Consider the following 21,898-nt stretch of genomic DNA (forward strand, 5'->3'; position numbering starts at 1 on the left):
AGATATTGAAAAAAATGTCAGAAGAGGGTTACTTTTAGACACAACCAAAAGTGTCCCAAAAATGCAGCGAGTAGTTTTGGCTCAGCCAAAATCATGAGGCCCATCTGTGTCCAACAAAGCCAGCTGGGTGCATATTAAAAATGTAAATGAGGATGTGCATTCCCATCCACATGCCTAGAGCTGCACTGGGACCAGTGAAGTTCTTTTTTAACTGGAAGGAGTCCTGTGTTTTTTAAAACTGGCATCTCCGCAGGAAATTGTACTTCCCCTCTAAGTAGGAAAGCAGCACTTTACAACCAATGTATTTCGAGACTAGTACAGAACACTGCAGCCTTTTCATTTTCTTAAAACATGTTCTAGTTTATTACATCAAAAACTATTTAGAACAGGCCAAAGAAAGTAAAAACAAACTAATGAACAAACAAACCAAAAACAGAACAGAACCCACTACAAATCCATAAGCCAACAATGGATTAGGAGACATTCACAAAACTTGGTGTCTTCAGTTAAAGCTACCAATTTTTAAAAAATCCTCTGAGGAGGGCAACCCTGAAGCAGAATTCTCAGACAGCTTGAGTTTAAAAAGAAAACAAAGAACTTTGTGATGGTGCAAGAAATTTGTAGAGTTACATTATGTTGGCTTTCAATATTGAAGGCCTTTAGTATTTCTAACACTGCAGCCTCTTTTCTTTTATTAGGCCCTGAAAGGGGGATGTTGAGACTTAAGAGCAAGTGTCTTGTGATGGCGATTTTTGTCCGGAACTACTTTTTCATTCTGTTCTTCAGTGAAGTAAGTTGTAAAATGACACCAACTAATACATAAAAAATTGGGTTCAAAAACAATGAACATTAAAAAAGTATTTTGGAGGAGGAGGACGGAAAACAGGATTTTTGAATCTCAGCACTGCAGCTTTGGATCTAGTGGAAAAAGGGACCTTTCTTTCTTGGTAAAAAATGAATGGTAATTTAATTATGTGGGAAGGAACTTGTGGTTTTCATAGATAATAGAAAAGTGGTTATGTCTGGCAGGAGCTGAAGTTTGGAGTATTAGTTCCACATGCACCTTGAAATAACATGGAAGAGGGAGACTCAGGATTGGGAAACCTGCACCATAATAATCAGATTCTAAGCTGTCAGTCCCCAGCTGAGAACAGAGACCTTTTTTTGGAAGTTTAGAGTCTTCTTCTACACACTGCAACATTTCTCTGGAAAAAGGACATGAGAGAGAAAAAAGCAAATAATAAAACAAAACTGTTTCCTTGAGAGAGGTGTGATGCTGCTGTTGTGGACTGTAACGCAATGGAATGCGAGCTGAGATCAGGTTTTGTGCCAACTGATCACCCAGAAGCCATTGCTCACTCCTGGGCGTTTGAATCCACTGGCATCACACAAGTTACGAACAGTTAAAATGCCCAGTATTCATCTGCGGGTGGCCAACATACAAAACACAAAACAATACCAATAGCAACTTACATAATGTTCTTCCCCACATCGTTAGTCATTTTAGAAAGAGAGAGATACATGAAAAGAGGCAGCAATATATTTATTCTTTTTTTTCACTGTCCTCTGAAACGACTGGGTCAGCTGGGGGTTCTTCAACCATGGCGCTGTTGCTTTCTGAACCGGTGTTGCTGTCGCTCGTCCCTTCCTCTGCCATGCTTTCAACCCCTTCTTGCCCACTCTCCTTGTCTTCTGGAGTGGATGTTCCTTCCCCATTTTGCTGGCTTTCAATAGATTCTTCTGGAGGAGGTTCCTCTGCCACAGAAACATTTTTATTGATAATTAGATTCTTTTGTTGTTGTTAACGTGAATTTTATTAGAAGGTTTTCCAGGCACAACAATAACACGAATAGAGTTCAAAGAATGAATGGTATGGACAGAAGGAAAGCAAAATAAGATGATCCTATCTTAAAAGTTGTTATGCATTATATACTGTTTGTGGCTTAGTCACAATATTGTACCAGTCATCTGAATGCTTTCATTCCCCTCTACTTCTAGAGCCTAGGCTATATAACATCATTCTATATACTAAAGTGAAGTCAAATTCAGTGGTCTGGCCAGCTGGTACAGCGAGATAAGAGACAGGAATTGAATGTCAAAGCAGAGAACGCAGATATTCAGTAACAGTTGGCACCCCCTTTCTCCAAATGCCCCACCTTACCTGAGGGAAGTTCCACCTACAATGTTTGAAACTTCCCTAGCTGTTGGCTGCATGATCTCTGACTTCCCTTTTTTGAAATGAGCCTCTATTGGCTGGACTGCTGTGATGTCATAGAATACTCATGGGCATTCTGTAGGCTAAAGACTTAAACTTCCAGCACAAGGGTTTAGGGACAGAATGGGCTATGAACTGTTGGTGGGAAGGTGGGGCACCACTGAAGCAATGGTAATCAACTGCTGGGCTGAGTGAATGAAGGGAGTGATTAGTGCAATACAGAATGTCTACAGAGAATGGCTACAGAGAAGGTGCAACAAGAAGAAGAAAAAAAAAAAGGCAAATTCTGAAGGTCTCTGTATCGCCCCTGCAGTGGGCGTTGAACTCTTAGGTTAGAAGTGCCAAGATAGTGACAAATCAGATTCAAAGGCTTACTTACAAGGAGTACTTTATTGGGTAACTTACAGCACACAGGCGTACCCAATGGTTGGATCAGACAGCTTCTCTGAGCCACGAGCCACTGGGTACAATGGGTCTTATACTCTACATGTTGGCAATAAGGCAGCCTAGCACTAGCAAGCACCCCTAGCGTTCATTCCCAGCATAAACTAACAGTGCTTCGTTCTCAAGCGCACCACCTGTAGCTTTAAGGTAAACAAACTCTGCTTCTCGGGCACATCAGTGATAAGACATTCTCCTCATTAGCAAGGAATGTTCCAAGAAGGCTGTTATTGGCCTTTTGACTCATCTGCACATGCTCAGAGGCTTACTAGCATGGGAATGGCACCAATAATGAACTTAAGCAAGCATTATGGATCTCTAGGCCCCTCTAACACTACAAATGACTTATCTATGCTCCTGGGGCCAACACAGTCTCACACAGAACATTTCTTTATCTGAACACAAAATAATTCCTGCCCGTTGAATGCTCTTGATCAAAGTAAGACAGAAAGGAAGACAGGAAAAAAGCTGTTAACAGGGGAGCTAGTTTTTAATATAGTCTGAGATAGAAGGAATTACCAACCGGACCTGATCATTCCAGCCAACTTGGCGATGCTGGCGTTTGGCAACACTGGCATTGCCTAGTCGTCCCCCCCCACCGCCCATTAAGCTGTGAGCACAAGCGGGGTACTGGAGAGAAAGGTCTACAGCTGGCCTTGCCAAAAAGGTTACCCGTTTCCATGGGAGCGCTGCCCTCTTCTTTCTTCTCCTCTGCCTTGCTAGCTGCCTGCTCCTCCCCGGCGCCTGTGCTGTTCTGACCGCGCTCCGCTTGCTCTGCAGCTTCTTTCTCCCTTTCCTCCTGCCGCTTGCGGGCCTGCTCTTCTGCTTGGGCAATTTCTGCAGCAATTTTCTCCATGTCCACCTCTACTTTCAGGCTGCACAGCTAGCGATGAAAGGAGAAAACCATCTCACTTTTGAATCCAGAGAACCTGTCGGGCTCTTTTATCATCCTAATGGCGGAACTCAAATCTCGTCTTTACCATGAACTCACTAGGTGGCCTTACGCCAGTAATTCTCTTTTAACTTCAGCTCTTCTTGCTAGGTATTTTGGTTCTCTCAATATCCAAGACAAAAAAAACTAATCTGTATAAAGTGATCCTGAGTATGCACTTTTGCTTAAGAAGCTTGGCCTTGCTGGAACAGACCAAAGTCTATATCTAGTTCAGCAGTCTTTGCAAAATTCCCAGCAACAAGCAGCACTAAATTAACCCTCAGAAACTGACCGGTGGTGGATTAGCGGGCCTCCTCTTATCCCAGCATATACAGCTGGCTGAATACAGGGAAACCGCCTTGGCAGTATACTGAGTTCAGAAGAAATTGGCCAGACCTTCTGCTCTTGCCTTACCAATTTATTTTAAGGACTACCAAAATAATGCATGTGAAGCTCTTAGAACATTATAAAGCATAATGCAAATGCAAGATTGCATTTTCAGTGGTACTGGCTGCAGAGAAAATTTTGAAAGGTTAACATGATAGCTAGAAACTTACTTTTTTAAACATTACGTTGCAGTTTTCCAGTGTCTAAGCAAAGCTTGAGGGCCACCCAAACATACCTGAAGGTTTGCACATTTGCCTACCCTCAAATGACCCACAGTTATAGGATTTCCCTAGAATATTTTCAAGGCGTTAGGCTGGATTTTACTCATAACATGCCTCTTGTATCAGTTCAAAGATGACCTCTCAATGCGGCATAACATTCAAACCTGTGGGCAAGTCCTTTTGCTCTGAGAAACGTTTTTACTTAGAACATAGCAGATGCAATTAGGAGTCCTGGAAGGGTGTAAATAATAATAACCCTCTTATAGTGCAATCCTGTATATGTCTACTCAGAGGTAAGTCCCATTGGGTTCAATGATGTTACTCTCACGTAAGTAGGTGTAGGATTGCAGCCTTAATCTCCACCACTATATTTGTGGCAATAATATAGCGGAAAGATATAGTGCAAAGAGAACATCTGTTATTGGGTGGATTAAAAATCTAATAAATAAATAATCATGCGTTTTACTGTCCTAATTTTGAGAAGCCTAGCCCAGTTGCTTTCCTGGATATTCAAGGGTCAATACTGATGCCATTTTATTTATTTATTACATCTATATCCTATCTTCAGTAGAGCTAAGATGGCATATACAGAATTCCCAGGTGGTCTCCTCTCCTGGTTCTGACTAGAACCAGACCAAAATCGCTTCAGCCAGGGCCAGTGTGCTATGTTCCTTCGGGCTGTGGTCTTGTTATATTCACTGGCTGTGATCTGTGTAGTTATGACCGTGTGGCTAAAACAGACACACTGCTTGCTCTTGGCCTAATGGGTTCATGACCGAGACTTCAGAGTACTGCCACCAAACTGGGAAAAGCACCCAGGCCCCCAATGATTAAATATGTGTTGGGCAAAACAAGCAGCACTACCTGACTCAGAGCATGGAAGACAAAAGGCAACTGGTGTAACCACGATTTATTGTAAAACATGCCAAATTTTAATCTGCTGTATCAGGTTTTGGAATTTTACTTATTCATAACGAATGGCCCTTCAGAAGAATTTTCCACAAGAAATCCTCCCCCCTGCATTAAGATGGAAATATAAATATGTGTGTCGCTTTTATGAGCATGAGTCTTTACGATAAAAAACATGTGAACCATTTTGACTCCCTCCCCCTCGATTTTCAACAGAATGCACTAATAGCCAGACTGGAACTCCTGAACAGGGTTGTGGGCCCCACCTTTCCTCTGAAGTCTGAGCTAGTCAGGGTGAGACACTCACATGAAGCTGAATCCATTCCCCTTAGTCAAGCAGCCATGTCACCAATGTAAGTAGCTACCCAGACTATAAACAGCCCTGTTGCCTCTGCCTCAAACAGTTCCCAGCTAGGAGACACAGGGAGGCTCACAAGCAGGGTATAACAGAGATAAGCTATTGTGATCATTTATTTTATTTATTTATTAAATTTCTTAATCGCCCAGCTGGCCGGTCACCTGGCCACTCTGGGTGATGTACAATGGTACAATTTAAAACAGTAAAATTACACATTAAAACCTGATTTAAAAATACACCAACGCACCCCAAATGCCTGCCTGAATAACCAAGTTTTCAGTGCATGGCGGAAGCTCATTAAAGAGGGGGCATGGCGGAGTTCCCTAGGGAGGGAGTTCCAGAGAGTGGGGGCCACCACAGAGAAGGCCCTCTCCCTCGTCCTCACCAGCCTAGCTGTCCTATCATCCAAAATCTAATACATTTTTGAGAGCTGTGCTGAATGCTAGAAGCTGAGATGGGTCTAGATCTCACTGAAGGCCCCTGTGTTTGGGCCTCAGACAAAAGGTATGGGCCCACATGATGGAATGCTTCCACGTGAAAAAGAAGATTCTTACACACAGTAAACCCACATGTTAGGGAGAACACCAATCCGAAACCGTGGCCTTAATGTCATATTTTCTATTGGGAGATACATTCAGTCATTTGAACCTGCTCCCCAACTTCCAGTCTGACATGGTACAGCCCACAAACAGGTTTACAACTTTGGTGAGAACATGAGACCTTGGCAGAAAAGTTTTTGCACTCTTCAGCCTGCATTTATTTTACCTTGGAACTAGGATTGCTTGAGCTGGCTGCTGTTTCCCCATTATTCCCTCCCAATCTATATACTCACAAAAGCTATCAGAAGCCCTCCTTCAAAGGAAACTAATCCTAGACTGGTACTGAACCCGCCTAGTATTTCCAGATAAAAGATCTCACTGGCCTTGATGGACCATGATAGAAAGCATACAAAATGTAATGGTAGCAGGCACTAAGATTTCAGTTCTCCCTAGTCTCAGCTCTGGGGAATCAAAGATCTGTCCCAACACACACATCCTCCTTCTCTATGGACTGAAAATGGAGATACAAGCAGGAAAACTTTGGAGAACCATACCCTCTTCAGCTCATTGTTAAAGGACTCTGTACTCTCCAAGAACTTCCTCTTCTTGTCCTGGTGGCGTTCTTCTATCTGCAGGAGTTCAGCTTCTAGTTTCCGCTGTGTGTATGCAGTGGAGAAATTAGAATACAAAGTAAACTCAAAGTTGTAACAAACACATTAGTTCAAATGCACATTTGAAGTATTGCTATATTTGGGGAAATGGTTTCAGGATGTTCGCCACTTGCTTTGTATTCTATGTTTTGCAAAGAGAATATTTAACCCACATATTTAATAACTAGGGAAACTGACCCGCATGTACAAAAATAGGCTCTGGCATTGACGTGCTAAAGGGAATGTGCAATGCCTTTGAAGGAAGCAGCTCCCAGTTTCACCTGGTTCAAGAGCTGCATTTCTGTGACAGGAATATCTGAAGAGTTAGTCCACACCTCTTATTACATTTGATTTCCCAACAGATACCATCTGAAGCCCTGAATATTGGACCTCACCCCTTACTCCTCCCAAAAGAGAGTGAAAGAGAAGTAAGCTCTGTGGGCAAAAAGATTCATATGCCTAGCATGTGTGTTCAGGTACATCATGTGACTTGGAGGACATCCCAATGCTCCTGAGCCAGGGCCTGCAGGAGAAGCTACCACCACCTGGGGAAGAGGCGTGCCTGCTGCCGCCGCCACCATTATCACCACCGTGGACTCCTGCCTGGCAGTATTTTTAAAGGGGATGTTTTGGGTTTTTTTGGATTTTTAATTGTTGGTGGGGGGTGGAGTTTTTTTGGGGGGGGATTCTGTTGTGTTTTTAGGGGTGTGTAACCTGCCTCATAGGCGGGAGTGACTGAGGCAGTGGGGGGAGTGTTGGGGGCCAGAACATACTGAGGCTGGGTGGCAGGCGCTGGCGGAGCGCAAGGGGCAGGCCATGCCAGGTAAGGGGAACAAGGGAGAGATGCGTAATATCTGTCCCCTGTTCCAGGCCTGTCCAGACCTGAAGGATGGCTGGGGGAGGCGTGACTCCATCTTCTGGCCTTTGTTTATTGCTCTGCGATGCCAGGTGTGTTACCCAGGAAACGTCCCTCATCCATGACTTGATCTTGGATGAGGGTGCAGACCTGGCATGTATTACGGAGACCTGGCTGGCTGAGGCCGCTGCTCCAACTCTGGTGGCCATGTGCCCAGCTGGGTTTTCGTACGCACAGCAGCCGAGGGCTGGGGATCGGGGAGGAGGAGTGGCTGTTATCTACCGGGAGTCCTTGGTCTTCACCAGACCCCCTCTCCGGGAGACCAAGGTTGCTGAGTGCATGTACTGGAGGTTGAGCCTGAAGGGCTGTCTGGGGATTCTGTTCGTGTACCACCCACCCCGCTGGATGACTGACTCCCTGGCTGAGGTGCTTGAGGTGGTCTCTGATGTGCGTGTACAGTCCCCTAACTTATTGGTGTTGGGGGACTTCAACGTACATTCAGAGGCCATCCTCACAGGAGCACCTCAGGACTTCATGGAGACCATGGCTTCCTGGGAGCTGCACCATATTCTAACTGGGCCTACCCATGTAGCCGGTCATGTGCTAGACCTTGTGTTTGTTTCTGGAGAAGCGGGAAGTGATCTGGAAGTCGGGGGTATATCCACCACCCCCTTGTCATGGTCAGATCACTATCTGGTGACATTAGACTTCTCGGCTCCACAACCCCTCCGCAGGGGCGGAGGACCCATTAAAATGGTCCGCCCCAGGTGTCTTATGGATCCGAATGGATTCCTGAATGCGCTTGGGGATTCTCTGGAGCACGCCAACGGTCACTCGGTCGAGACCCTGGTGGGTGGCTGGAATGCTGCAATCACTGGGGCATTAGACTGGATGGCTCTGAAACGCCCTCTCCCCCTGAACAGGGCTCGGACTGCACCATGGTTCAATCCGCAGTTACGAGCTCTGAAACAGGAGGTGAGATGTGTAGAGTGCCGGTGGTGGAAGTCTCGCTCCAAAGACAATTGGATACGGGCTAGAGCTGTATCTTCAGCCTATCACATAGCAGTGAAGGCAGAAAAAAAGGAATACTATGCTGCCTGTATTGTGTCCGCAGAGTGCTGTCCCAGGAGGCTGTTCCAAGTAGTCCGGAGCCTGGTCAGTCCAGTGGCTCCAGAACCGCTGGAGCATTCTAAGGCCTCCTGTGAGGCCTTGGCAAGGCACTTTGCAGATAAAATTGATCGGATTAGGTGTGTTACTCTGCACGCTGTGGATACAGTTAGTGAGCAAGAGGCGGCCTGTGGCAAACCGGTTTTGTGGGATCGGTTCCAGCTTCTTCCTCCTGATGAAGTGGACAAGGTGCTTTCATCTGTAAGGCCGACCACCTGCTTACTTGATCCTTGCCCATCTTGGCTCATTATGAGCTGCAGAGAGAGACTGGGTGAGGGGATCAAGGCGGTGGTGAACGCCTCCCTCGAGGAGGGAGTGATGCCATCAGTCCTCAAGGAGGCAGTGATAAGACCGCTCTTAAAGAAGCCCTCCTTGGATCCCCAAGTTCTGAACAACTTTCACCCAGTCTCAAATCTGCCATTTTTGGGCAAGGTGATTGAGCGGGTGGTGGCAATGCAGTTGAAGGCACACTTGGACGAAGCCGATTATCTAGATCCATTTCAGTCGGGCTTCAGGTCTGGGCATGGGACAGAAATGGCCTTGGTGGATGATATGAGGAGGGCTCTGGATAGGGGCGAATGCACCTCCCTTCTTCTCCTCGACCTCTCAGCAGCTTTTGATACCGTTGATCACGGTATCCCCCTGGATTGCCTGGAGGGGTTGGGCATTGGAGACACTGTATTGCGGTGGTTCTGGTCCTTCCTCTCCGGCAGGTACCAGAGGGTAGCACTGGGAGAGGTTGTTTCGGACCTGTGGCCACTCAGTTGTGGGGTGCCACAGGGTTCCATCCTTTCCCCGATGCTATTTAACATCTATGTGAAGCCGCTGGGGGCTATCATCAGGAGGTTTGGGGTGCGGTGTCATCAATATGCGGATGACACGCAGCTCTACCTCTCATTCAAATCTTCACTAAAGTTGGCAGTAGAATCCCTGTACAAATGTCTGGAGACGGTGAGTGGCTGGATGGGGAGGAATAAGCTGAAGCTCAACCCTGACAACACCGAGGTACTTTTGGTGGGAGACAAGAGGAGGTTGGGGGATGTTGACCTGGTGTTGAATGGGGTACGGCTACCCTTGAAAGACCAGGTCTGCAGCCTGAGGTCATTTTAGACTCCCAGCTGTCCATGGAGGCTCAGGTGTCAGCTGTACCAACTCCATCTGATACGGTGGCTGCGCCCCTACCTTCCCGACCATCTGCTCCCATCAGTAGTACATGCCCTGGTCTCCTCTCGTTTAGACTACTGTAATGCGCTCTACATGGGGTTACCCTTGAAGACGGCTTAGAAGCTGCAGCTGGTACAGAACGCGGCGGCTTGCCTGATTAAAGGCAGCCGCCGGCGAGATCACATCACTCCAGTGCTGAAGGAGTTGCACTGGTTACCAGTTGTTTTCCGGGCCAAATTCAAGGTGTTGGATTTGACCTTTAAAACCCTATATAGTTCCAGCCCAGCCTATCTCAAGGAGTGCCTCCAGCAACACCAGACAGGCCGCTTAACAAGATCAGCCTTGGATGGCCTTCTCTCTGTCCCATCAGCCAGGACAGCTAGGCTGGTGGGGACGAGGGAGAGGGCCTTCTCTGTGGTGGCCCCCACTCTGTGGAACTTCCTCCCTAGGGAACTCCGCCATGCCCCCTCCTTAAGGAGCTTCCACCACGCATTAAAACATGGTTGTTCAGGCAGGCATTTGGGGTGGGTTAAGGTATTTTTAGAAATATGATGTTTTTACTGTAGAATTTTGTTTTAAACTGTTTTATTATACACTCTGTACATCGCCCAGAGTGGCTGGGTGACCAGCCAGATGGGCGATTAATGAATTTAATAAATAAAATAAAAATAATACCGCTTCATTGAAACACACTCAGGCTTATAGCAAGACTTGTTTGCAAGAACCTGCAGCCCAAGCGGACAGTGTGAAGGTGTGTATATTTCTGGCAAGAGCTAGAATGAATGGTATAAATAATCTTTGGGACTGAAGGGAAATAAAATACAAACCAATCATTCAAGGAAATGCATTTCATCTCAAGACTTTTATATTCTTCATACATGGGGCTCCACACGACCATGTCCAGCATTTTCTCTCCCCCCACCCTCCAGGTTTTGCTTAATCAGCCTGAAGAAGAGTTTCGGAAGGACTCAAAAGCTTGCCCACTATTTTGTAACAATTTAGGTGGCCTTGAAGAAGGCATCACCCTCCTATGATTTTGGGATTTTTTTAGGGCTGCGCACCGCTTTGGCCCAAAGCCTGAGTCGAAGCAGGCTGCTTTGGGTCACTTTGAGCCCCTTCTGAGGCAAAGCAGAGGGGGCATGAAGTGACCCGGAGCGGGTTGGGGGCTCTCCAAAGCACCTCAGTGTGCTGCGGAGCTTCGGCACCCCTGGCCCAGCCGTGCTGGCACCGCCACGCCCTTACCTGAGCTGCCTATCACTGTCGTCATCGCCACCTCCATCACTGCCTGTATTGGCCCCAGGAGCGTAACCAAGTCATTTGTAGTGTTAGAGGGGCCTAGAGATCTATAATGCTTGCTTAAGTTCATTACTGGTGCAATTCCCATGCTAGTAAGCCTCTGAGCATGTGCAGATGAGTCAAGGGCCGGTAACAGCCTTCTTGGTGCATTCCTTGCTAATGAGAGTCTTTATCTCTGATGTGCCTGGGAAGCAAAGTCTATTTACAGGTGGCTATGCCTGAGAACCAAACACTTCTAGCCTATGCTGAGAATGAATGCGAGGGGTGCGTGCTGCTGAAACGCTGCTTATTGCTAACCTGTAGAGTATAAGACCCACTGTACCCAGTGGCTCGGGGTTCAGAGAAGCTGCCTGATCCAACCATTGGGTATGCCTGTGTGCCCTTAGTTACTCAAAAAAGTCTCCTTGTAAGCAAACCTTTGAGTCTGATTTATCACTATCTTGGCACCTCTAACCTAAGTGTTCAACGCCCACGGCTGGGGCGACACACCGCCTCCACCGCCGCCCCCGTCATCACTGCCACCAGCCCCTGAGGCCTGGACGCGTGCTGGCTCTTATTGCAGGGAGTCACCATTGTCACAATGGCAACTTCCAGGGACTTCCCATTTTAAAAATGGTGACTCCCTGCAGTAAGAGCCAGCACGCGTCCAGACCTCTGGGGCTGGCGGCGGTGGCGGCACTGACAGAGGAGGTGGCAGCGGTGATGGAGGTGGCGGCCCAGGTAAGGAGCCAGGGGTTTGCGCGGGGATGTGAGGGGCCCCTGAAGTGGGATTTGGCCATCCGAACCCTGCTTCTAGTTTGGGGCTGAGTCGGGTTGCCTCCCCCCAGATCAGCCTGAGCTGAATCGGGCCCGCCTCCGAAGCCACGAAGCAACTTCTGAGTGGAATCGGGAGGTCCCTGCACAGCCCTAGATTTTTTCCCCTAATGGATCAAACACAGCTATCTACACCTTCTGAAAGTTTCTGGAAATCTGACAGCTTCGAGCCCCTTTTAGTAGCTCAGGTGACTCATAGCTCACTTCATCCCAACTGCTTAGGAAAAGTAATAGTATACTAATAATTCTACCCTACAGGAACATAACAACAGCCTGGTGGAGATGACCAAAGGTACATCGAGTTCAGGTTCCTATTCCCAACAGATGCCTTGCCACCAAAAGTCACTTTGAATAAAAATGTCTTGCACCTCTTCCAGTATGTTTAACACCACAGATGATTTCAAACAGGTTTCAACTCAATTTTAAATTGTTGTGACATTTGCAGCCAAGTGAATCTGGGAATTGTGAAGAGGCTAGAGCTTTCTTACAAAAGAATTCCCAGCATGCTCACAAAGCTACAAATCCCAGAGTTTGGGAGAAGCAAATGCTAGTTACACTGATCTGAAACCAGTTTAAAAGGGATAATGGGGACAAATGTAATGATTCTAGACCTGTCATCACACAACACAGGTGCTCTATATCATGTAGAAAATGACCCACTACAGGCACAGAACCTCACTCATAGACAAACACTCTCCAAAACTATTTACATTTATAGTTTTCAGATATCCAAACTTTACCTGGTGAACCATTAAGGACTGCACTTGACGCTTGAGAACTTGCATCCTTGCTGTGGTGACCACTGATCTGACATCAGGGACCACGCTTTCACTCAGGATCTCACTGATTAAGCGGTGGTTTCTCTGGAAACGGGCGGTAGCAGTGTGCTTCATAGAAAATCCATCATCGTAATCTGAAACAAAGACATTCACAGTAGCGAATTACAAAAGACACACGTGCAGCTTGCACACGGCTACCATTGCTTAGCATCACAGGTAACACTGGCCACATAACCCTGAAATCTACACCCTTCCATTCCCTCTGTTGCCTTCTGCCACTCCTATGCCCTTTTCTGAAATCCTGAAGCTAAGAAGCAGAATTAAGCAAGATAAAAAATACACTTAAAATATATACCCACATACAAAAAACAGAGTTGTGATTGTAAAATTCAGGCTTCCTTGGCTGCAAATGTGTGTTCGCTCCCATTTACCTTACAACAACCCTGCAAGGTAGGGCAGTGTTATTAGTTATTCCCATATTACAGGGTAGGGAGCGGGGAGGCTGAGTGAACACTTGCTTCCTTTAGGCCATCTAATGAGTTCATCTCTGAACTGAGATTTGGGTTGGGTCATGTCTTTAACCACTACGTTTATACCAGCTCACAAATCCAACGTTCCTATTCTAAAGATCACTAAATACAGGTGCTTTCTTTTATACAGAAGCTGTGGATCGTTTACAATTACACTGTACTCCGATACACGTTTACTAGGCAGCAAGTTCCACTGCACTCAAATGGGCTCACTCTTAGGTTAGAATGTGTAGGTTTGCAGCCTTGCAAAAGCAAGTGGGGCAGCTTATTTAACCCAGCCATGTAAATGAGCCCACAAAAGTTACTAGCCTGCTGAGGGCTGGCAGAGGAGGTGGGCCAAAGTGTGCCTCCCTCCCTTCAACAGCACTCTGCATTTCTATGTTAGCTGCAGAGAAGGGGGCTTTCCTTTTCTGGCAGCCCACTTAGTTTCTCTGCTGGGTGCAGAGAAAGGATGGAGTAGTCCATCCTTCTTCCACCAGCCCACTTACTTCCCTGCCTGCAATTCCTTGTCCCCTATGGCTACCAGGCGCATGCTTAAATACAAGCTGGTCTAGTCCTATGTTAAAAGAAGCTTCTTCCTTTGCACATGCAAAAGAAAAAAAGTCCTTGACAAAAATGAGCTGCTCTATACAGTGGGAAATAAAAAGGAACAAGAAAGTGTTTCACAGACAGCTGGAACAGTAGCTTTTTTGCAGATGAACAGTCATTTGCTACTACCGAAGGAAACCTGCAAGGTCATGGGCTTTTTCAACAGACACCTAGCAAGCCTGCACCCTTTTCTCTGTCAGCTTTCCCCACAAAAGTAGTTCGTTAAACTGGATTGCAAACTCACACCCACCCATTCTCCCCCTGCCAGAACCACTTTCCAACCGGTGAAAGAATGCCACAGACAGTCAAGCACCAAAGGCACATCTCCAAAGTGCTTTTTTAAGTTGGGAGGATAAATGCCAGGCATGGGTTTGGCCTTGTTTCTAAAAAAACCTTTATTTTCAGATAGGTTTCACAGAGGAGCTACCCTGAATTTCTAGCCCATCCCTTCTGGCCAATGAATCCTACGATTAATAAAAGTGTTTAACTTCTGACTGTAGTACAAGCAGCTCCTATGCTTGTACTACAGTCAGATAATGATGGTGTACCCATTTTGGAACTACCCCTCCCTGCTTGCTTTCTAAAATGAAAGGTGGGAAGCTTATTTGTAAACTTACCCACTGCGTGCACTGAAAGCTCTTCCCATTAATCCCAGGTGTGTGTGAGCTTGCTGTGGTTTACTCATTAATAAGATAAAGATGTTCTGCACATGCTCAGGGGTTCTCTGTTACCCTCCCTGCAATGCTGGGAGGGCTGAACCCTGACAAGGATGTTTCCTAGGCCTAGGCTCCTCATGAGATGTATCACACACACCTCAAGACAAAACCTTGCGGTGTGAGTGCTGGAATCCCCCTCCCCAACCCCCAGCAACTAAAAAGTAACTTTGAGAGGATGACTCAATTCCACGCAACAACTTGTAGAGAACTGTGCAATTACTGCAGTAAAAAGCCCACGATTTGGAAAGGCCTCAAGAAAAGGGGAAATGGCCCTTCTATGGTAGATACCAAACCAGGGCCAGAAATCAGCAGCGTGGTAGCTTTTGATATTAAAAGCCCAATCAAGCAGGTGATTGTGCAGAGAGGGGAGAACAGCAGTGAGGGAACAGAGGAAGCTCTGCTGCCCATTCCAATCCTCCATAGTTTTTTGGGGTGTGTGTGTTAAAAACACCTCCTCTCCTCTTTTGAGCAAGGAAGGGAGATGTTCCCCCTGATTATCTGACTCCCCCACGGTTTCTGCTCAGCAACCTCACAAAAGAATGTACTGCAATTATGGCAAAGAGCACATATGCAGTATCATTTAAAGTGGATCAGTTACAAGCACCCACCCAGGTTAGGATGCCCACTCCTTGGGCACTAAGGAGCTCACCTCTGATGGCGGCCTGCCTCCTGTCCTAAGGGAGTAGACAGAATTAATTAGCGTGACTGCCTGCTCCAGAATGAGCAAAGAATCCTCCATGGCATAAGGTGGAATCAGGGCAGGGCAGGGCAATTCATGATCATGTTTGCATACCTCATTGCACCTCATACGGTGACAATAGCTGCTCTGCCGCGGAGCACGTCTCATGAGTTATGTGGGCATAGCAAAGTAGCACATTTGCTTTTCTATCTGAACATTTTCACTCTCAGGATTCAGCACAGGTACAACAAGTAAGACGGTCTTAAAGAATAAAAGAAGAGAGCCATCATATTGCACGACTTATACCACAGAGCAGGCAAAGAAGGCCAAGGGGTATTCATGTCCTCTGGGTGGCAATAAAAACGATTTGGACAATTCTCCTCTCAAGTAGATGTTGGTACTGACAATATAATTCTTTCAAAGTGAAGACGACTGACAGAAGTAATTAAAACTGATTGGGAGGCTTCAGATGAGAGCACGGGTACAAAAAGCGACAGCTATGAACAGAAGTTGCTGGATCCATCCACAGCAAATTAAACAAAACAATTCTATTCACACAGGTGTGAATGAGCAATCCAAGGGTCGAACTGGACACGATTTCAAACAAGGTTTTAACAGACAGAGCTGACAAGCTGGTGCAACATGGTGGAAAGTGTGCAGGTCAACCATGAGAATTCATTAGGTGGTTTTAGGCCAACCTCAACCCTCACCACAATCTGTAACAGGGAGATAAAAATAATATTGGCTTAGGCGACAGCTTTGTCATAAGGAGTGTTAAGAAGGATGGGAAGTGCCCCAAGATCTTAAGTTCTTATGCGCAACTTTCCCTATGAATTATGATTACCTATATACATAAAAATGCCTCCCAACAATACATCACACTTTAGAGCACCTTCCACAATGTGGGGCCCTCCAGAAGTTTTGGATGACAACTCCAAGAATTCCTTACCATTAGCCATTTTGCTTAGGGCTGATGGGAGCTGAAGTCCAAAACATCTGCAGGACACCAGGTTGGGGAAGAGCAAAGGTGGGTAAGTTGTGGCCCTCCAAATCTTTTGGCCTACAACTCCCATGATCCCTCACCACTGGCTAAGGTAGGTAGGGCTTAGGGGAGTTGCAGGATAAAGCATTTGGAGGCCACAACATGCCCACCTCTGCTATAGAGCGACCAAGAAATACAACAGAATCCTAGATGCGGCTATGCAGATCCCTGAGAGTACTCCTTTGTTTTCCTCTACATACATGAATGGTTACTTGACTTTCATAAACAGTTGACAAGGAGTGGCTAAGTATGTGCTGTCAGGGATATCCCATGGCCAAGGAACCTAGCTACCTGGTTCTGATATCTGGTGAAAATGATTGGATTTTTAATTCTTGCCTCCCTAACTCTTTCCAGACTGGCTTCCGGGTTTGATCATGCTGTTTTCATTCTTTATTCTTGCCCGACCTCTGAAAAAGACTGATAGACTTTGCATAGGTGGAGTGGGGTTGGTTCTGCTTGTACCCCCCCACTGCATGGGGACCATATAACAAGTCTCTGACCAGCAAGCACCTCCCCCACCTCAATCAATCCCACAACAGTGCACAAAGAGCACGTCTCCTCTACAAAAGGTGCCAGTTGGACAAGGAAGTCCGGAGGACTCAGGCAACTAAGGTAAGAGAGATAGTCTTTTTTTCAGGACACAGCATAATGCCCCTCCCCACTGTGCAAGTGGTGGTGGAATTTCAAATTCTTAGATGTCATTTTTAGGCACTTGAAAAACTCCAGGTGCCTGGCTGCGCAAGTGCTGACAACGGATTTTGCATTAGCTGGTGGCAGAAATGTTTTTCTTTTAAAAGCTGTTTACACCCCCTGCAGGATCATCAGTGAAAGTAGATGAAAAACACAAACTCTCCAGCAATGTTTGAATTATGTCTAGGATTGATGAAAAATAAATGTTTGTGTTTTGTGCAGCCTCATTCTATTCATTTGGAGGTCTCAAAAGAATAGTTACAGCAAATACATAGATGTCCCAAACAGCAGATATAAGGAGACCTGCAGATGGGCCAGCCCCAAGCAACCTGGGGTAGGGGACAAGAGATTGGTTTGGGATGCGGAACTGCCTTCAGAGTTCCCGCTGCCGAGTACTCATTAGTAAGAACCTGCAGCTCTATCACCAATCACCTTGCCACTGGCAGAAAGCACTGTGTCCCACACTCTTGCTTACCATCTGGATCTTCCGCAGGCTGGATGCTCATATAAGGTTCGCCCTTCTCCATACGGGACTGCCTTTGCCGGCTTTCCTCCTCCAGTGCAGCTTCAGCACGACTTTTTGCATTGATGTAGGCAAGGTAAGCAGGTGAATTGTGGTAGGCCTTCATTGACTCGTTGTATTCAATCTATGGTTTTATAGATACAGTTTTCTTAAAAATTGTGATCAAGACCATCGCCTATACCCTTGGGAAATTCTTCTGACTAAAAGAGCCTTGCAGTAAACAAGGACAATTTCACGTGAAGCGAGGAGTGGACATCTCAGGGCAGTTTACTGAGATTCAATTGCTCTCTTCTGCAAGGATCTCACAAGCAAAGGCAGGGTAGGGTTGCATCTAAACCCAACCCTTTCGGAGTGCTTCCATATATATTGAACAGCAAAGGGGAATACAGGGAAGTGTGATGCTGAAAGAAACTGGAAGAGGGGAGTCTCAGTAACTGCTTTATTTCCAGGTGCCTTTATGTTTACAGTTGGGGGCAGAGAGGGAGGGCACGCAACCTTGATTCAGGTTTAACTGTACAATTTTTGTGCATGTGGGCTCTTTTTCAAGCCATCCAAGGTATTGTGATTCTATCATACTCTCCTTAAAACTCCTGGGAGACCTGGCCTTGCACAGCAAAGTGTTGATTCAGTTTCTTTCCTCAATAACGTTCTCGTATGTGAGCCCGTTTTATCATCACCTCCTGCAGAACCAGTCTTTTTAATTTTTTTATTTTAGCTTTATGTGTGTGTGAGACAGAGAGAGACTTCCAGCGTCATTTGGGAGTGAGAGAGGGAGATTTCTTCTGTGTACCTTTTCTGCTTCATATTCATTTAAGTACTCTTGCTTCTCTTCATCAGTGAGGTCTCGCCACATCCCTCCAATGATTTTTCCAATTTCCCATAACTTCAAGTCAGGATTAGATGCCTTCACTTGGTCCCAGACCTTAACAGAAACATCTGTAGTAAAGCTCCAGCTAACTAAATACTTATAAAATTAAACACATCTTTGTTAATATCACCACTATGACTATGGTCCTTTCAGGGAACTATCACCACAAAGCAAGGCTACATTAAGACAGTTATTTTGGCTGTGCTATGTCCACTGTTTGATTATTTCTCAGGGGCAGGAAAACAGAGGTACAATGTTTATCCACTGCCTGGTTTTATTCTCAGTCGCACAGCATCCTTGCCCTTAAATTCTGCACATGTGTCTTCTCTTCTCTCTTAAGAGAGGCTGCTGGATGAAGTAAACTTTTTTTTTTTTTTAAGAACCAGGGATAGAAAGGCAGGTAACACAGTCCTCTTTCTGGCTCAGTCATTCCTTGACACTGGAACGGATCAGGCGCTGTCGAAAAGACTCTCATTTTATCAGGAAAACGTCACTGATTTCTTTTAAAAAAGGGAAAAAAGAGGTGTGGCACTACACCCTCATTCCCTCTCCCTAAAGTAAAAGGAGATGAGAACTGATTTTTTTTTTTTTTAAAGCGAAGTAGATTCTTACTGTCACTATTGCAAAGTCCATCTATGGAGTTGCACCAGTCCTGCTTTGCCACTGAAAGTGGATACTTTTAACACAGAAAATTCTGTCAATAAGTCACCAGATGCATCCTTGTTAGCAGAGATAGTAGTAGTAAGTCTAAATACTTTCTAAATATTCAATTAAAAAGTCTTCATTTCTCCCCCGACAGTATGGTGGCCATATTTCATTTTGTGGTGAAACTTATTTTTCCCCTCCACTTGGGTAGTTCACTACAGCCTTCACTGTGGAAGGAGAAGACAACTGCATTCTTAAGTTTTCCCTTAAGGAAAAAAAAATAAGCAAAGCACTCAGGTTTGGTTTTTGAATTCAACCACTCTTTAAAACAACTATGAAACAGATTAAGCATAAGCCAGATTTTAAGTGTCACTTAGTGAGATTTTGTACCCACCTTCCTGCTGTACCTCATATAGGGCATGAGGGGCTTATCTGGAGGCTTGGGGGGCTTGGGGATTGTAATACCTGATGATGCCTAGAGAAGAACCAAATAAGATCCACTGGTTATCTTATCTCAAACATCTGAGAACTGCAAAACACAAATTTTCCAAGAGACATATACAGGTAAGTAAGACACAGGTGCAGGTAACATTACTAGCTCTCATGAGAACAGAGTATATTCTCCAACACTAGTCCTGAGTCAGGAGTACCACAACAGTACCCTGACTGGTAGCTTTAATGAATTTGTCTGTCAGTACAGAGATTTTGGACTAAAAATGGCAATTATCTCAACAGCACAAGCAGCAACTTGAACAGCAGCTCCAAATGTCTGTTCTCTCTTTCTAATGAGAGCGCCTGTTACTCTACCTGTACTAACTACCTGAGGCTACATTCACACCTGTCTTTTAACTCCTGTTTTTAAACCCCAGCAGTAACATCAGTCCCAACAACATCCACATGCACAGCTCCATGCAGATTTAACAACTCTGAATTTCCAACTAATTCCAATCCTAATTGCTGGTATTGTTTCGTGCTATGAAAAACGTGGCTATCCCACCATCCTCTATAGTAAGGGAGATTGGAGGATGCCATGTCTGATAGGGACTGTCTAGGCATTTTTTCCCCCACAGCAAGGTAGCAATAGTTCTGAATCTTTGACCTGCCCAATGCCGCTTCTTTTGCACCAGCTCCTTGAGAGTACTTGATATTGCTGCTGGATATTACAATGATAGCCACATGGATTTCCCCAGAACTCTCACTGGGGAAGCACGAACTCTAGAGGATTAGGGGCACTTGCTGCAATTGATACAGTGGCAAACTTGTAGTAAAGGTCAGGTATGAATGCAACCTCAGTGCTAAAAGAAAGAGACAGGTAACTTTAAGAAGAGGAAAGAGAACAGAATTGAAGTAGTATTGATCTTCTTTCATTCAAGGCCTTCTCAAATTACAGTTATTCCATAAAGACAGACTAAGGGTGGGAAGAACCCCAGAATATTTATTGGAACAAGGTCTCTGCAAGGCTTGCTCCCTGAACCTGTACATCATATGAGTCCGAACTGTACTGTCCGAGTCCAAATTAGATTGTGAGTTCCTGGAGGGACCTTTGTCTTCCTTTAAGGTTTGTACAAACGCGAAGCACCTTGCCTGCACTCGATAAGAAAGAAAAAGAAAGACACTAAAACAAATAGGTGTTATTGGCTAGCAGCTGCACAGTGCCTTTCTCTCTACAAAAAAATTCTTGTTTCAAAATATAGCATTTGCACAAATACAAATTGTCCTTTTCAGAGATGTGCTGACACTTCATTTGGATTATCTATAGCTTGGCAGAAGTCTCACTCTGAGATTGCCTTAGTCTTATGTGTTGTCTGTTAAATTGTTGCTGATTTCAATGGAACTAGTTCCAATGATCACAACAAGCCATATGTGCTGAAACCAGTGTAATTTCCAGATAGGGGCTATGATTCAGAGTTGTGTGTATACATGGGGATTTTAGTGCCAACTATCATAAACTGACCTCTAGGGATACAAGGATCACTTTTCCAAACTGCTGTTGACAGTGAGAAAGCTCCAGTTTGGACGGTAGAATTATCTCATTATAGATTGTGGTCCTTATTGGGTGGTTGCTTACAGTACCAAAAGCTCTGATATGCACACAGGACACCATCCACAAGGGCTTCACATTCAGGAAACAGGGAGAAAACAAATCCATCTGTGCATTTTTTCACTTATGTGGATTTCATCTTTCCACAGAAATTACTGGGGCAGCCTGCGTGAGCAAAATTCCACCGGCCATTGGAGCACATACAGTTGATCTTAAACACTGTAATCTCATTGCAGAAGAAGGCATAAACATACAGACACACCACTGCATGGATCCCAGCTTTAGAACAATCAGGTCAATCTCACGGGCTCTAATAGGACAACTTCCTAGCTAGAGGTAAAGCATGTATGGTAAGAATGGTTTGCAAAATCAGGCCTCTAGCATTCTAGAAGCACTTGGAAATAACTTTTAAAGGGAGAAAAAGCAGGCTTTCTCCTTGCCATATTTATGAAATGCTATGAACCAATCAATGCATACGTCATTTCCATTGATATATTAAACAATGTTTATGAGGTGTATGCATCAGCAAATGTATACAGATATACACACAACGAAGATGAATCTGAAAACACTCAGTGAATCAATTTAATGCATATAAATCAATAGGAATTTTTAAAAGATAAACCACACATATTGAAATATACATGGCAGAAAAAGCTGTAAACACTCATGACATATATACAATGAAAATCTGTGAACCCCCCCCGTTTCAATCTGAATTTGAATTCAAAATTTTAAAATATTTGGGGTTAAGATTTTTTTAATGATTAGGGAAAAAACTACACCCTGGGTTGGACTTAACAGTGCAATCCTATACATGTCTATTCAGAAGTAGCCACACTGACTTCAA

The 21,898-nt window shown here is 45.2% G+C and overlaps 1 protein-coding gene across 2 annotated transcripts in view; it reads right to left on the reverse strand.

Moving 5' to 3' along the window:
- Positions 1-342: 342 nt before the first annotated feature.
- Positions 343-21,898, reverse strand: part of SMARCE1 (SWI/SNF related BAF chromatin remodeling complex subunit E1) — a 40,345-nt gene continuing 18,789 nt past the window's right edge. For both annotated transcript variants that reach the window (XM_084804592.1, XM_084804591.1), the window contains exons 5-11: positions 19,402-19,482; positions 18,285-18,416; positions 17,447-17,618; positions 12,688-12,860; positions 6,556-6,657; positions 3,329-3,539; positions 343-1,755 (exon numbers count right to left, since the gene is read on the reverse strand). In XM_084804592.1, the coding sequence (XP_084660718.1) occupies positions 1,544-1,755; positions 3,329-3,539; positions 6,556-6,657; positions 12,688-12,860; positions 17,447-17,618; positions 18,285-18,416; positions 19,402-19,482 (1,083 nt within the window). In that variant the 3' untranslated portion in view covers positions 343-1,543. The remainder of the gene's footprint in view (positions 1,756-3,328; positions 3,540-6,555; positions 6,658-12,687; positions 12,861-17,446; positions 17,619-18,284; positions 18,417-19,401; positions 19,483-21,898) is intronic.

Source organism: Heloderma suspectum, chromosome 6 (genome assembly GCF_057233095.1).
Source record: "Heloderma suspectum isolate Gila_16-S chromosome 6, 16-S_ref, whole genome shotgun sequence".
Lineage (NCBI taxonomy): Eukaryota > Metazoa > Chordata > Lepidosauria > Squamata > Helodermatidae > Heloderma > Heloderma suspectum.